Source organism: Stomoxys calcitrans, chromosome 5 (assembly GCF_963082655.1).
Source record: "Stomoxys calcitrans chromosome 5, idStoCalc2.1, whole genome shotgun sequence".
Lineage (NCBI taxonomy): Eukaryota > Metazoa > Arthropoda > Insecta > Diptera > Muscidae > Stomoxys > Stomoxys calcitrans.
Genome location: NC_081556.1, coordinates 21473425 through 21490394, shown reverse-complemented (window position 1 = coordinate 21490394; position 16970 = coordinate 21473425). Strand labels below are relative to the sequence as shown.

General features: G+C 35.8%; 1 protein-coding gene across 2 annotated transcripts in view; it reads left to right on the top strand.

The window, feature by feature from the left end:
- LOC106080877 (facilitated trehalose transporter Tret1-2 homolog) overlaps nt 1–16970 on the top strand; it is a 58238-nt gene that overhangs the window by 35623 nt on the left and 5645 nt on the right. Inside the window, exons 2-4 of one of the 2 annotated variants that reach the window (XM_013242477.2) lie at nt 827–980; nt 15707–15854; nt 15921–16129. In XM_013242477.2, the coding sequence (XP_013097931.1) occupies nt 827–980; nt 15707–15854; nt 15921–16129 (511 nt within the window). Of the gene's footprint in view, nt 1–826; nt 981–15706; nt 15855–15920; nt 16130–16970 lie in introns of those variants that run through there. The other variant, XM_013242479.2, reaches the window with a different exon arrangement.

Here is a 16970-nt window from a genome sequence, read left to right as displayed (position 1 = left end):
AGAAGTCAAGATCCAAGATCAGATTATATAGCAGCCATATCAGGTTATGGACCGATTTGAACCATACTTAGAACAGGTATTGAAAGTGATACCAAAACACCACGTGCAGATTTTCAGCAAAAACGAATAAGAATTGTGCCCTCTAGATGCTCAAGAAGTCAAGATCCAAGATCGGTTTATATTGCAGCCATATCAAAACATGGACGGATTTCCCAACTGACCTACATTAATAAGATATATTTGTGCAAAATCTAAAGCGTCTAGCTTTACTCCTTCGAAAGTTAGCATGCTATCGACAGACGGACGAACATAGCTAGATCGACTTAATGTGTTATGACGATCAAGAATATATATACGTTATGGGGTCTTAGACACATATTTCGAGGTTTTACAAACGGAATGACGAAATTAGTATACCCCCCAACCTATGGTGGAGGATATAAGAATAAATCTAGGCCCGCTACTGGCAACAATATAGGACATCTTATAATCGACCAAAACTGCTGCTACCTCTTTCTGAGTGGCTTTTAAAAACCTGTTCGTTTAGACTTATTTCGCCAGTCGTCGAATAAAGATAAAACAAGTTATTTAAGAGAGAGAGAGAGAAAAAGAATAATGTAATTAAAATTTTTTTGATTTTGTCTATTCGCAACATTGTATGACATTATCAGATGCTATGTTTATATGGCAAATATTAATTCAACTTTAAATATTCACATTTACGGTAATTTCCTGCAAAGCTTAATTCATTGCGTAGACATAATGATTCCAAGTGTTAATATGTGCTTATTTATTTATTGTTGTTGTTTTTTCTTTATATTTGCAGGGAGGATGAATATAGTAAAATAGCACCGACAAAGCTAAATTATCAGATCGTGCCGGCATCGGGCAACCTTAACACCTCCTCCAATTTATATCAGCAAAAGCAGTGTGACAATGGCCACGAGCACAAAACCATTAAACGGGGTATTTACCACCAGGTGGGTAATAATTATTACAAAAAAATTTTAATTAGAAAGTATGTATGTATATGTGGCATGTGTTCCTAAAAAACTAACAAAAAAAATTGCTAAATATTTCAATTTGCTATAAAACAATGGGCAATACCATCGCTAAACATAATTTTGCACAAAAAAATTATACTATATTGACATTATAATGACTATGTGATTACTATATACCCTCAAGAGAAAAAATAATGCACGACCTATCCAATACAAAAAGGCTCATAAAAAAACTAATTGAAAAAAATTCATGAAAAAAAATCATTGTGACGTGTGGTTTATTGTTTAGTACGTATGTTGGCATAGGTTGCGGCCGCCACCGAAAAAATTTAGCTTTTGTCACTTGTGCTCTTTAAGTGAAACAAAAGCTCACATACAGGCACAAGTTAATAATATAACACTAATAGCATGTTAATTATTTAATAACAATAGAATATTTGCATGGTTATTAACAATTAGGTTAAACACATTTTTATAGTTAGCCTATAAATGACAAATGAAAATAGTTTAATAAAAAAATATTTCCCCTCCATAACGGGATCAATATGTGATTTGAAATTTGCCATACAGGTTGTGACTTTTTATATATGAGACTTTTTTCTGGCTATGAATACATTTAAGAGAATATATAATATTCTCTTAAATGTTGTTGTTTTTGTGAATTATACAAAAATTCTCTTTATTCTTAACACCTTTAATAATAAAACTGTAAAACCTATGGCTTTGATATAGGGCGATGCAGCTCTACTCAACAAAACAAATTCTTTGATTAGTGAATATTACCACTTTAGACTAATATCAGACCAATTAAATTATATAAAATACCCTAAAAATAAACAACAGAAAGCGGACTAAGTTCTTCTGGGTCGAATCTTGGCTACCCAATACCACAAATACTGCTAAATATTTACGATAATTAACACAGTTTAAAAAGTGAAATACTCCGAAGAAATTATATCAGCACTAAAAAATTTTTACTTATTTTAAAGATTCGAGCCAAAGTTTAACAAACTTAATTTAAAGATGATCAATTGTCCAACTTTTTAAGGAAGCATTCACTTTGGTGAAAATTATTTTCTTTTATATTAAGGATTTTTTATTTTAAATGTAAGGTTAATAAATCCTTAACTTTGCGTCTTTCTATTGAAGACAATAATCTAAAATGAAGGTCAAAATATCGTTGGAAGTTAGGCAATTGACCTTTGGACAAGACAACAGGAAACCGTAGTTAAAGATGTAAAATAGCCTTATAAAATGGAGCGGCTTTAAATGTTCCATTTTCTAGGTAAAGATGCAAAAAATAATTATTGCACAGTCATCTATAAAGTAAAATAAGAACAAGTAAAAGCGTGCTAAGTTCGGCCGGGCCGAATCTTATATACCCTCCACCATGGATCGCATTTGTCGAGTTCGTTTCCCGGCATCTCTTCTTAGGCAAAAAAAGGATATAAGAAAAGATTTGCTCTGCTATTAGAGCGATATCAAGATATGGTCCGGTTTGGACCACAATTAAATTATATGTTGGAGACCTGTGTAAAATGTCAGCCAATTCGAATAAGAATTGCGCCCTTTGTGGGCTCAAGAAGTAAAATAGAGAGATCGATTTATATGGGAGCTGTATCGGGCTATAGACCGATTCAGACCATAATTAACACGTATGTTAATGGTCATGAGAGAGTACGTTGTACAAAATTTCAGGCAAATCGGATAATAATTGCGACCTCTAGAGGCTCAAGAAGTCAAGACCCAAGATCGGTTTATATGACAGCTATATAAGGTTATGGACCGATTTGAACCATACTTGGCACAGTTGTTGGATATCGTATCAAAACACGTCGTGCAAAATTTCATTCCAATCGGATAAGAATTGCGCACTCTAGAGGCTCAAGAAGTCAAAACCCCAGATCGGTGTATATGGCAGCTATATCAGGTTATGGACCGATTTGAACCATACTTGGCACAGTTGTTGGATATTATAACAAAACACGTCGCGCATAATTTCATTCCAATCGGATAAGAATTGCGCCCTCTAGAGGCTCAAGAAGTCAAGACCCAAAATCGGTTTATATGGCAGCTATATCAGGTTATGAACCGATTTCAACCATACTTGGCACAGTTGTTGGATGTCATAACAAAACACGTCGTGCAAAATTTCATCCTAATCGGATAAGAATTGCGCACTCTAGAGGCTCAAGAAGTCAAGACCCAAGATCGGCTTATATGGCAGCTATATCAAAACATGGACCGATATGGCCCATTTACAATACCAACCGACCTACACTAATAAGAAGTATTTGTGCAAAATTTCAAGGGGCTAGCTTTACTCCTTCGGAAGATAGCGTGCTTTCGACAGACAGACGGACGGACGGACGGACGGACAGACGGACGGACATGGCTAGATCGACATAAAATTTCACGACGATCAAGAATATATATACTTTATGGGTTCTCAGACGACTATTTCGAGTAGTTACAATCAGAGTGACGAAATTAGTATACCCCCCATCTTATGGTGGAGGGTATAATTAATCAGCTATCGACATTTAAAACGGATAGTCGTCTCCTTTGGAAAATAGGAAATGTAATTGAAAGATAACATCTTTATTTTAAATTTTTGGTTCTTTGGCTCGTTTTTATGGCTATCTCATCCTACGAAGAAGGAAAATTTTAAAATTTGGGCCAACTATTTTTTTTTCAGATCAGTAAATTTTGCGGCTTTTAAGGGCTCAAAAAATCATATCGGTGTAGAGTGTTTCGAAAGCTCAAGAAGTCAAATAGGTAGATAAAAGCGTGTTAAGCTCGGCCGGGCCGAAACTTATAAACCCGCCACCATGGATCGCGTTTATCTAGCTCTTTGCCCAGTATCTCTTTGTGGGCAAATAAATGATATTGGATTAGAATTCCTATGCTATTGGAGCTATATCAAGTTAAGGTCCGATTTGTACCATAATGGAATTGATTGATTGTTGGATACTATAGTAGAAGTCATTGTGTAAATTTTCAGCCAATTCGGATACGAATAGCGCGTTCTACAGGCTTAAGAAGTATAACCGAGAGATCAGTTTATATGGAAGCTATATCAGGTTATGAATCGATTTAAGCCATGGTTTACTACTTTACCCAAAATTTCAGCCAAATCGGATAATAATTGCGCCCTCTAGGGTCTCAAGAAATCAAGATCCAAGTTCAGTTTATATGACATCTATATCAGGTTATGAACCGATTTCAACTATACCTAGCATAGTTGTTGCACATCATAACAAAGCACCTCATGCAAACTTTTAGCAACATTGGGTGAGAATTGCGCCCGTTATGGGCTCAAGAAATAAAATCGGGAGATCAGTTTATATGGAAGATATGTCAGTTTATGAACTGATTTTGGCCTTACTGGGACTTATTGTTAAAAGTCATAAAAAACCTCATGCTAAACTTCAGCTAAATCGGATAATACTAGCACCTTCCAGAGGCTCAAGAGGTCAAGACCCCAGATCATTTTATATGAGAGCTTAATCAGGTTATGAGCCGATTTTGACCATACTTAGCACAGTTGTTGGAAGTCATAACAAAATAATTCAAGCTAAATTTCAGGTAAATCGGATAGGAATTGCGCCCTCTAAAGGCTCAAAAAGTCAAGAACCCAGATAGGTTTATATGACAGCTTTATCAGGTTATGGACCGATTACAACTATGCTTAACACAGTTTTTGGAAATCATAACAAAACATCTCATGCAAAAGTTCAACCACATCGGATAAGAATTGCTCAAGAAATGGCTCAATAAGTCAAGATCCAAGATCGGTTTATATGGCAGCTATATCAAAACATGGACATGGATATGGCCCAACCGACCTACACTAATAAGAAGTATTTGTGCAAAATTTCAAGCGGTTAGCTTTACTCCTTCGGACAGACGAACGGACGAACATGGCTACACAGACGGACGGTCATGGCCAGATCGACTTAAAATGTCATGACGATCAGGAATATATATACTTTAAGGGGACTTAGACGAATATTTCTAGGAGTTACAAACACAATGACGAAATAAGTGGATGGTTTAAAAATATATTGATTTTTACCTTAAAACAATTGAGACCTATCACATAATGTAAGCAAAAATACTGCACCCTCTTTCCATTGCAATAATACCCCCACCTATGGCTTTGCATTCACTCCTATAATGAATGCTTTAGCAAAAAAACACAACTACAATTGGCTGTGTTTATGATTCTTCTTCTTTTATTGAAAATTAATTTCTCGTTTTCATAGCTTTTCTTTGGGGAAAATTAATTTTCAAATATATTCGTCACTTCTCTGAAAAAAATATATTTCGATTGATGCCAATTTCATTAAAATCCATTCAGCCGTTTGGCCGTTATATGTACCACAAATCGTCTTTATAAAACCCGGCCCCGACAACCGACCGGAATATGGTGTATTTCGGGCCATATTTACATAGAGCTGCCATATAGACCGATATGCCGATTGAGGGTCTTAAGCCAGTAACAGGCGCATTTATGTTCCGATTTTGCTGAAATTCAGAACAGTTTGCTTTATTAGGCCTATCAATATCCGACCCGAAGATATTTGGATTTAGTTTCCAACTGTTCGGTTTGCCGATATTGGGTTTTAGGACCATCACTGGCGCTTTTGTTACCCGCTTTCGCTGAAATTTGGAACCGTGCGATGTATTGAGACGCCCGACGTCTGTGTCGAATATGGCCTAGTTCAGGATAGCTGCCGACCATTAGCTTTAGGGTCTTAAGACTATAAACGTCTCATTTACTATTCGATGTCGCTGAAATTTGAAACAGTAAGTTGCTTTAAGTCTCTCGACATCCGGCTCAAATATGGTCCACATTGTACCTTATTAAGATATAGCTGTCATATAGACCGATCAGATGATTTAGTGCTAAAGCACATAAACGTCCAATTTATTATGCGATTTGGGTAAAATTTGAAACAGAAAGTTCACTAAACTCCCGATATGCGACATGGATATGGACCAGTTCGTAGATATAGCTACCATATAGACCGATCTGCCGATTAAGGGTCTTAAGCCCATAAAAGCTGCATTTATTGCAGTTATTTACCTGTTTTCACTGAAATTTATAACAGTGAGTAGGACTAGGCCAACTGTTGTCTGAGCCGAAGAAGGTCTGGCCCGAGCCCTGTTTCGATAAAGCTGCTATATAGGCCGATCTGCCGATTAAGGGTCTGAAGCACATAAAATGTGCATTTTTATCCGATTTCGTTGAAATTTGGAACTGTAACTTGTAAAGGGTGATTTTTTTGAGGTTAGGATTTTCATGCATTAGTATTTGACAGATCACATGGGATTTCAGACATGGTGTCAAAGAGAAAGATGCTCAGTATGCTTTGACATTTCATCATGAATAGACTTACTAACGAGCAACGCTTGCAAACCATTGAATTTTATTACCAAAATCAGTGTTCGGTTCGAAATGTGTTCATTCACCGTAACGTTGCGTCCAACAGCATCTTTGAAAAAATACGGTCCAATGATTCCACCAGCGTACAAACCACACCAAACAGTGCATTTTTCGGGATGCATGGGCAGTTCTTGAACGGCTTCTGGTTGCTCTTCACTCCAAATGCGGCAATTTTGCTTATTTACGTAGCCATTCAACCAGAAATGAGCCTCATCGCTGAACAAAATTTGTCAAAATTTTAACACATTTCGAACCGAACACTGATTTTGGTAATAAAATTCAATGATTTACAAGCGTTGCTCGTTAGTAAGTCTATTCATGATGAAATGTCAAAGCATACTGAGCATCTTTCTCTTTGACACCATGTCTGAAATCCCACGTGATCTGTCAAATACTAATGCATGAAAATCCCTTTATTAAGCTTCTCGGCACCTGAACAAAATATGATTAAGATGGGTCTATTTTTGCATATGAATATGCATATAGTAGGTAAGGTTAACCTAATTAAAACATAGATATAGTAGAATTTAAATAAATAAAGTTAATAAATATATCCATGGTGGTGGGTATCAAAAGCCTTTTGGCGATGTTTAGTTTGCCTTTATAAAGAAGAACCTTGCAAAGAGCTTGACAACTGCGATCCATGGTGGAGGTTATGTTAGGTTCGTCCCAACCGATCTTAAGACGATTTTATTTATTCCATACACGTCCTATAAGTACAATAAATTCTTCCTTAATCAACCTTAAAATCAATTTGGATGTATGATTAGTACGCTACTCTAAATACCTTCATTTGCGTCTAACATTATCCCGGTTGGCCAATATGTTCTTTTAAGCGGTTTTGGTGGGCGTCTGCTCCAACAAAATCGAATATCAGATTGGTTATTTAATCTCGAAGTCCTTTGATTTTATTCCCACATTGTTCCAGTCGATCTGAATATGTGTTTGGGGTAGTTTTGGTGCCCCTGAAACACTGAATCCCTTATTTTGCCATCACATTCGTACTTTACAAAAGTAAGAAATATTGAATTTGAGTCCCATATTGTACCAATTGATCTGCTAGCTTCTAATCTAATTTTCAATACTCTACTATCAGAGACCTTTTGTTTGAGTTCCATATTGTGCCGATTGATCTATATGTCCATTGAGGCGATTTTTGAAGTTTGGTCATCACACCTTTTAAAGCATGTTCATACACTGCTCTCAAATACCAATTAGTCAAGTTACTTATTTAACCAATCGTCATTTATGCACATTTTGGGAGGGTGAGTTTGGGGTGGGCGGCACTCTTACACGTGTCTCCTAATTTGTATATCAAATACGTACTCTACTCCCAAACACTTTTCATTTAAGATGCATATCAGGTACATGATCCTAAATTTAAATATTGTGGGCTACTGACATGATAATAAAAAAAAATCGGTTTAATCGGTTCCGCCATCTTTAACATCTGAATATTTCGCAAAATATTGGGGACCGTTATTCTTCACTAAAGGTTATATTTTTTTTAAGGGAGCTAAAACTGTGGCCTAAGAATTCCAAGCTCAAGTGTAAATATAAGACGATTGGTTATTTTAAAGCAAAATTTCAAGTACAAAGCTTTGATCACTCAAACGCTATCGTGCCGGAAGGACCGACGAATACAATGCAAAACGATTTTAGATACTTTATATGTATTTCACGGTGTTACAAAGGGAATGACGAGATTGGTATACTCCCACCCAATGAAAATTAAAAAAATAAATTAAGGCGTAAAATTAAAAAAATAAACAAGTAAAAGCGTGCTAAGTTCGGCCGGGCCGAATATTCTATACCATGGATCGCATTTCTCGTGTTCCTCTCCCGATATCTCTTTTTAGGCAAACAAAGGATACGAGCAAAGAATTGCTATGCTATTAGAGCTATATAAAGTTATGGTCCGATTCAAATAAGAATTGCGCCCTTCAGGGGCTCAAGAAGTAAAATAGGGAGATCGGCTTATTGGGAAGCTGTATCAGGCTATAGACCGATTCAGACCATATTTGACATGTATGTTGAAGGTCATGGGAAAAGCCGTTGTACAAAAATTGCGTGCTCTAGAGGCTCAAGAAGTCAAGATCTCAGGTCGGTTTATATAGTAGCTATATCAGGTTATGGACCGATTTGAAGCATATTTAGCACAGTTGTTGGAAGTCATAACAAAACGAAATATGCAAAATTTCAATCATATTGGATAAGAATTACCGTTTAAACCATACTTAGCACAGTTGTTGGAAGTCATAACAAAACAGGTCATGCAAAATTTCAGCCCTCTTGTGGCTCAAGAAATCAAGATTCAATTTCAACCCTCTTGTGGCTCAAGAAATCAAGATTCAATATCGGTTTAAATGGCAATTATATCGGGTAATGAACCGATTTGAGTAAGTATGGCTCAAGTTTTTGGAAGTCGTAACAAAACACGTCGTTCAGATAAATCGGATGGGAATTGCGCCCTCTAGAAGCTCAAGAAATCAAGACCCCAAATCGGTTATTATGACAGCTATATCAGGTTATGGAACGATTTCAATCGTACTTAGCACAGTTGTTGGAAATCATAACAAAATTTCAGCCAAATCGCTTAAGAATTGCTCATTGACCGATATGACCCATTTACAATCCCAACCGACCTACACTAACGAGAAGTATTTGTGCAAAATTTCAAGCGGCTAGCTCTTTCGAAAGTTAGCGTGCTTTCGACAGACAGACGGACGGACATGGCTAGATTGACTTAAAATGTCAGAATATATGTACTTTATGGGGTCTTAGACAAATATTTCGAGGAGTTACAAACAGAATGACGAAATTAGTATACCATTCTATGGAGGAGAGTATAAAAATGCAAAATGTTTATGAAATTCTAAAAATAGAACAATCGCAACTACTTAATTATAAATTTTTATTTAGAAAATAATTAAAACTCAAAATAATTTTTTTTTTTTTTTTGATTATGGACATTTTAAAATTATTTTTATTAAAATTCCCCCAAGTTCTCACAACTTCTGCTAAGAATGATTAAAGTTTGGGTTTCAATCAATAAAGAGTGTTGGCTTTACACAGAGATTTATTATTCCAGTCATGAAACAAATCAACAATTCTTTGTCTATACAATACTTTTAATCACTATATCGAAAGGGAAATGTGTTTGTTCAATTGAGTAGCCTATAGCATATCAATAAAAATAAAAAAAAATATTCTGGTGACATAAATATTAAAATTGTATATCGATACAAATGAAATGAACAAATAACGAGTGTGTATGCATGTAAATATATCTAGACGATATTCATGTTTACACTTACATGTGTGTATACAAACATACTCGTTTGTTTTTGTAATAACAATTTAAATATTTAAACGTTTGCATACAACGTTCAGAATATTTAAGTGACAGATTGATACGAGAGGCAAACACTGAGACATTTGTGCACACAAATAATAAAAAAAAATATTAAGAAAATCATCATCATCATCACTAGCAGCAGCAGCAGCAGCACCATCACCACCATCGCCCTCGTCTTAACCAACACAGTAAAATTCCCAAACAATGAGAAATTCAGACAAATAAGAAAGTACGAGGGCCGACCCTTACAATTAGTGGTAAATTGCAAATATGGCCCATGAACATTACACTAAGGAACAGGGGCAAACTTCTCCCACATCAATGAGTGCAGTCCGATTCAAGTTTTATGTTCAGTGATTAGGGGCCTCCTTTTTATAGCCGAGTCCGAACGACGTGGCTCAGTGCGACAACTCTTTGGAAAGAAGTTTTACATGGCATAGTACCTTCCAAATGTTCCTGCATTTGAACCCAGGCGTTCAGCGTCATATGCGTATATGCTAACAACTGCACTATAGTGGTAGCTATACGATTCAAAAATAGTGAGTATTGCTCGGTGTGGAATAATATTTTTTTAAAAATTTATAAAGCAATAAGTAAGTAGGTGGTAAGTTTGGTGAGGTCAGCTATGTTTCCTTTAGGGGTTCAAAATCTTAAATTGCGAGATGTATTTGTATGGCTTTTAAATCAAATAATTGTCTAATATGAATCGTAGTTGATGGAGAACTCAATTTTCCTGTTGACATCTTGCACCACATAGCAGAGTAAACTCTCTCTTGTGCCATACAACAATACGATGAACACCGTGGCGCAGAGGTTAACAAGTCCGCATATAACGTTAAACGACTGGGTTTGAATATTAGCAAGAACATCATAAAATTTTCCAATGGTGATTATCCCCTCCTAATGCTAGCGACACTTATGAGTGTACTATGCCATACATAGAAGCCATATAAAAATAAAAACTTCTCTCCAAAGACTAGTCCATAAAAAGGAGGTCTCTTAACATTGAGCTTAAAACTTGAAGAGAATAGCATTTATTGGTATGTGAACTGATTGCCTTTGTTCCTTAAAGGGATGTTCGTGGGCAAATTTGCGATAATACAAATAATATAATAGATTTTTCTTCTTCGATAGATTTTTTTGCTCGACAGACTTATGAGTCGAATTTGTCTTTATTGCCTGCTACAAATAATGTTTCTATTTGAAATATTTAAGAGACGAAAAATGCCTATTTGGACGCTATAAATTGCATACAATCGAATCTATACCTATAATTGCATGCACTTCATTGTATGCATGAGATTAGAATATCCTTTGTGGCGGCCCCCAAAAATTGCAAAAAAAAAGTGAAAGTGCTGAGAAAGTGAAAGTTCGAAAACACTACGCTATGGTCCAGATAATTCACGAACCTCCCTCGTAAATGTTTATATAGAAATGTATATACAATACTTGTTCGTTCCTGCTGAGCATAACAAGGAAATAAGTGAATATAGGTCAGTAGTAATACAGCCGAAGGCTTTGTTAGAAAAAAATCTTCATCGATGCATTTTATAACCACATAGTCTAACAATTGTACTTCAGATGGGTTTGGGTTGAGAACCAGAACGTACAAAACATCCAATTCAGCTGGAAATTTTGGCAATGTTCGATAAAAAAATTCAATCGGGAGTTGCTGTTACATGGCTATGCCCAAAAGTATACCGATATAAAGAATGATTTCCAAGAAATTAGGAACCCGAAATGGGAAATTAGAGGCAAATCATTTGAAAATATGGTAAGACCTTCGAAATTCCTAAAATAAGGCGGAAGATTTATATGGAGGCTATACATAAATGTGGAGCGATATTGAAACTTTTTTTTGCAATGATGGTTTTATCTGCTGAGAACAAAAAAGTCGAAATTTCAGCCACATTAGTTGAAAAGTTTAGCTTAAATCTTCAACGCAATCTTAAACGCGCAAAGGCGAAGATCTATCTTCAAAAAACCTTCAAACTTGGAATACAGTGCACGAAATAAATATAGGTTCACACGAATATGTATAGAGAAAGAATAATAATTCAATTGTACTTCAGATGGGTTTGGTTTGAGAACCAGAACGTACATAACATCCAATTCAGCTGGAAATTTTGGCAAAGTTCGATAAAAAAATTCAATCGGGAGTTGCTGTTACATGGCTATGCCCAAAAGTATACCGATTTAAAGAATGATTTGCAAGAAATTAGGAACCCGAAATGGCAAATTAGAGGCAAATCATTTGAAAATATGGTAAGACCTTCGAAATTCCTAAAATAAGGCGGAAGATTTATATGGAGGCTATACATAAATGTGGAGCGATATTGAAACTTTTTTTTGCAATGATGGTTTTATCTGCTGAGAACAAAAAAGTCGAAATTTCAGCCACATTAGTTGAAAAGTTTAGCTTAAATCTTCAACGCAATCTTAAACGCGCAAAGGCGAAGGTTCTTTGTTCTTCAAAAAACCTTCAAACTTGGAATACAGTTCACGAAATAAATATAGGTTCACAAGAATATGTATAGGGAAAGAATAAAAATTCAAGAAATCAAATTTATTATTTTTTATTTATAGTACAAGAAGAGGTCCTGGATGAAACCCAAAATAATAACAAAAATCGCTAATTATACTGACAGCTTGCCAAGCAAATGTGCTTGCATCACAAATAAAGAACCTGTCTCCCAGTCACTTCCAGACTTGTTAAACAATTTTTAAAGCCTTCAGATCACATTTTTCTACAAAAATATTGGCGTGTCTTGCATGAACTAGTCTTCATAAAGATAAAAGGCGGCTAAGGGCTACAAACCACAAGGACTTTGGGGGAAATAAAAAAGGTTTTGTTTAGTAATGAATCAAAAACTTTAGGTAGACATATCTCCTCTGTTTTCAAGGATATTCGGGTTTTAAGTTTTATTTTTTGATATTTTGGCCGAGATTGGATGGTATTTTGCGACTTACGAAGACATCTGTGTTGCGATTTTCATATTGATGTATTATATAGATTGGAGAAAAATTTTACAATGACTATGATGTAGTACGCGTCAACGTCAGTTAATTCAGTTAAAAGTTGTACAGTCAAAAAATGTGAAAAAAGTGGATTTTTTGCATTTTGTGGTCAAAAAAAATAGTTTCATTGATTAGTCTTTATTTAAAAACGCTGCTTCAATACCTTAATTTGTTCTTTCTCTTTTGTAAAATGGCCATATTGTAGATACGTTTTAAGTGAATTTTGCACAAGGTATGTCAACTTAAACGGGTTCATTATGTACTTCAAAATAGGCAAATTTTTATTAAACCAGTAACGAAAGGCAAAAGTCGGAAGGAGCCGAATATATAATACCCTACACCTACCCTACAATTTTAAATTCGGGTAAAATATAAATATATATATGTATATGAAAGCTATATCTAATTCTGAACCGACTTTCAAACAGATCGTTTGAAAAATTGTTGCCACTACGGCCATATACAGCGATAAATATGTATGGTGCTACATCCAAATTTGAACCGATTTTGATGAAATCTCGAAGATGCCAAATCTTGTGTAGATCGGTTGAAAATTTTAGCTAAAAAATCGGGTGATACATATATATGGGAGCTATATCTGAATCTAAACCGATTTCGATGAAATCTTGCAGATATGTTAAATCAGTAACAAAACAGTTCGTGCCAAATTTTGTGCAGATCGGTTGAAAATTGTAGCTACTACGGCCATTTAAGTGCAAATCGGGCGATACATATATATGGGAGTTATATCCAAATCTGAACTGATTTTAATGAAATCTTGCAGATATGTTAGGGTCCGCAGCAAAACAGTCTGTGTCAAACTTTATGCAGATCGTATGAAAATTGTAGCTTCTACGGCCATTTAAGTAAAAATCGGGCGATACATATATTGGGTTGCCTAAAAAGTAATTGCGGATTTTTCATATAGTCGGCGTTGACAAATTTGTTTACAGCTTGTGACTCTGTAATTGCATTCTTTCTTCTGTCAGTTATCTGTGACTTTTAGCTTGCTTTAGAAAAAATTGTAAAAAAGTATATTTGACTAAAGTTCATTCTAAGTTTTATTAAAAATGCATTTACTTTCTTTTAAAAAATCCGCAATTACTTTTTGGGCAAACCAATATATGGGAGCTATATCAAAATCTGAACCGATTTCGATGAAATCTTGCAGATATGTTAGGATCAGTAACAAAACAGTTCGTGCCAAATTTTGTGCAGATTGGTTAAAAATTGAAGCTACTACGGCCATTTAGGTGCAAATCGGGCGATACAAATATATGGTAGCTATATCTAAATCGGAACCGATTTGTACCAAAATAGCATTCGTCCTTGGACCCAAAAAGTGATTTGTGCAAAATTTCGTGATGATTGGATAACAAATACGACCTGCACTTTGATTACAAGAATTCATGGACACACATACGGACAAACGGACATGGCTAAATCGAATCAGAAAGTGATTCTGAGTCGATCGGTATACTTATCAATGGGTCTAGCTCTTCTCCTTCTTAGCGTTGCAAACAAATGCACAAACTTATAATACCCTGTACCATAGTGGTGGTGTAGGGTATAAAAAGTGAAAAAGCCCTCGAGTTCTCAAAATCCAAAGGGTATCTCGATTGGATGTTTTCTTAAAATTTTTATCTAATCTAGTCATTCCGTTTCTTACACCGCGAAATATTGATCAGTAACCCCATAAAGGATATATATTCTATCGATCTAGCCATGTCCGTCCGTCCGTCTGTCGTCCGTTTTAAATTTTGTTCAGATACTTAATATTGATATAGGTCGTTGGGGATTCCAAATGGGCCATATCGGTTCAGATTTGGATATAGCCCCCATATAAACCAATCCCGCGATTTGAATTCTAGAGCCCCTAGAAGCCTCAAATTTCATCTGAAATTTGGAACAGGGACTTGTGTTATGACTTTCAACATTCATCCCAAGTATGATTCAAATCGGTCTATAAACAGATATAACCCCCATATTAACTGATCACCGGATTGGTGATCCGAAGCCTAAATTCTTACTCGATTTGAAATTTGGCCCAAAAACCTTTTTTTATGACTTACAACATCAGTACCAAGTATGATCTGAATTGGTCAATATGGTGATATAGGACCCCTAAGTACCGATATGACTTCTTGAGACCAACATAATTCAAATACAAACTCAGTTAATAAGGGTACATTTTTAACGGAATCCATGGTGGTGAGTACCCAAGATTCGGCCCGGCTGAACTTAGCACGTTTGTACTTGTTTTCATTTGGAATTTTCGTTTTCAGAAAATTGCAATTTTTCTCCTAATTTTTTTCGTATATCCCCGAAAACAATACAAAAGCCTAAAGCCTATTCAGCACAAGTCCAGCAATCCAGTATTTTGGAAATCGGGCTACAAATGAAAATTTTGCAGCTCGAACATTTTTTAGTAATACTGGCGTTACCAAACTTAGGGTCCTGCCAATATGCTCAGACCACTTAGGACCTTGAAAATTTGCACAGTATCTTGTTAACACCTTATCTCTAACCATTTAAAATTTCAAAGATTTATATATATCCGTTCTGAAATGGCATATTTTTTCTAGTTTTTTTTTTTTTTATTCTATCCCACTGTGCGACGCCACGTTGTTCGTTTTGCGGGAAATGTATATCCACGAGTAGTTCAAGTATTTTCTCACTAGACATGGTCTATACATTTTCTGACTTCAGAATGTAACTAAGCGCAATAGGTATAGAGGCCAGAATATTTATAGCCTAGTTTTTAAGTTCAAGTTTTACCCTTGTTGTAGTTCAGTATTTAATTGAATTTTTTAACCCTTTATTGAAAATTACTCAAATTCTAATTTGAAAATATTTTTTTCATTATATTTTTAGATCATTTCAACATGTGCTGTGCTTTTATTGTCTGCAGCTTGTGGCATGCCCATTGGCTATTCAGCAGTATTATTACCTCAGTTATCCGGGGTGGGTACGAATTCCACTCCTGAAATTGTCATAGACATTGAAATGGGTTCATGGATAGGTAAGTTACAAGCCCGCACTTTTAAATTTAACTGCATGTTGTTTAACAAACTTCAAATCGTTTCAGCCAGTGTTCACAGTTTAGCCACACCAGTGGGTTCTTTTCTCTCAGGTCCTATGGCCGATTATATAGGACGACGTTCTACATTGTTGGTCTCGGTGATACCGGTATTTATAGGCTGGAGTATTTTGGCACTGGCCCAATCATATCCAATGCTATTAGTAGGACGTTTATTATGCGGCTTTGCCACCGGCATTTTGGGAGGACCGGCTCAGGTATGTTGTCCAGCAGTTATTAGATTCTTTTATACAAATAACAATAACAACAAAACATTTGGACAAACCTATTTACCGTCTAGTCAGGGTTACCACTTAAACAAGATTAAGTGGGTGGGCAAATGTTGTATATGGAAGCATTGTTGCTCTTTTCCAGATTTCATTTCATTTCATTAAAGACGCCACATTCTGTAAGGTTACAAATCCGGAACTATTTTGCATATCTGTCACATATGAAAAACACCCCTTTGCATAGAGGAATTACGTCGTACGCCACCTCCTTGGCCATAAGTAGATATGTCTAGCGCGACGACTTAAGGAATTCCCACACGGCCACAAGCTACGCACAACGATCGCCGGCAACAAATTTGCAAGACGTGCAACATGTGAGTGTCTCGCTGAAAAAGTCATGGGCATTTTCATCAAAAGTCTTTATTCTTCTTTTTTTTTGCCGATAAATAGTTTATCCAAACGAATGCACGCCTCGCTACATAATAATGAGTGAAAATAAGTAAATTTGTTTGTGTTCACTTTATTAATTCCACTATTCAAGATGAGCAGACGGACAGACGCACTTCTGTGGCGGCATGCAAAGCAGCAACGTTTGCTGATGCTGCATGGGAGACAGGCGAGCAACAAGTGGCGTTAAATGACAGCGCGTTGTCGCATAGTCGGAAGTTTTTCATCTCTTGTTTGTTGTGATTCTAATGCTGTAACAATAGCTAGAGAAGTCTATTTTCGCAATAGAAAATAGAAATGTTTACGTCTACATACATGCATACGTGGATACATCCATTCATTGTGTTGTATGTGGCCAATATAAATGCTCTTGAACCTGAAT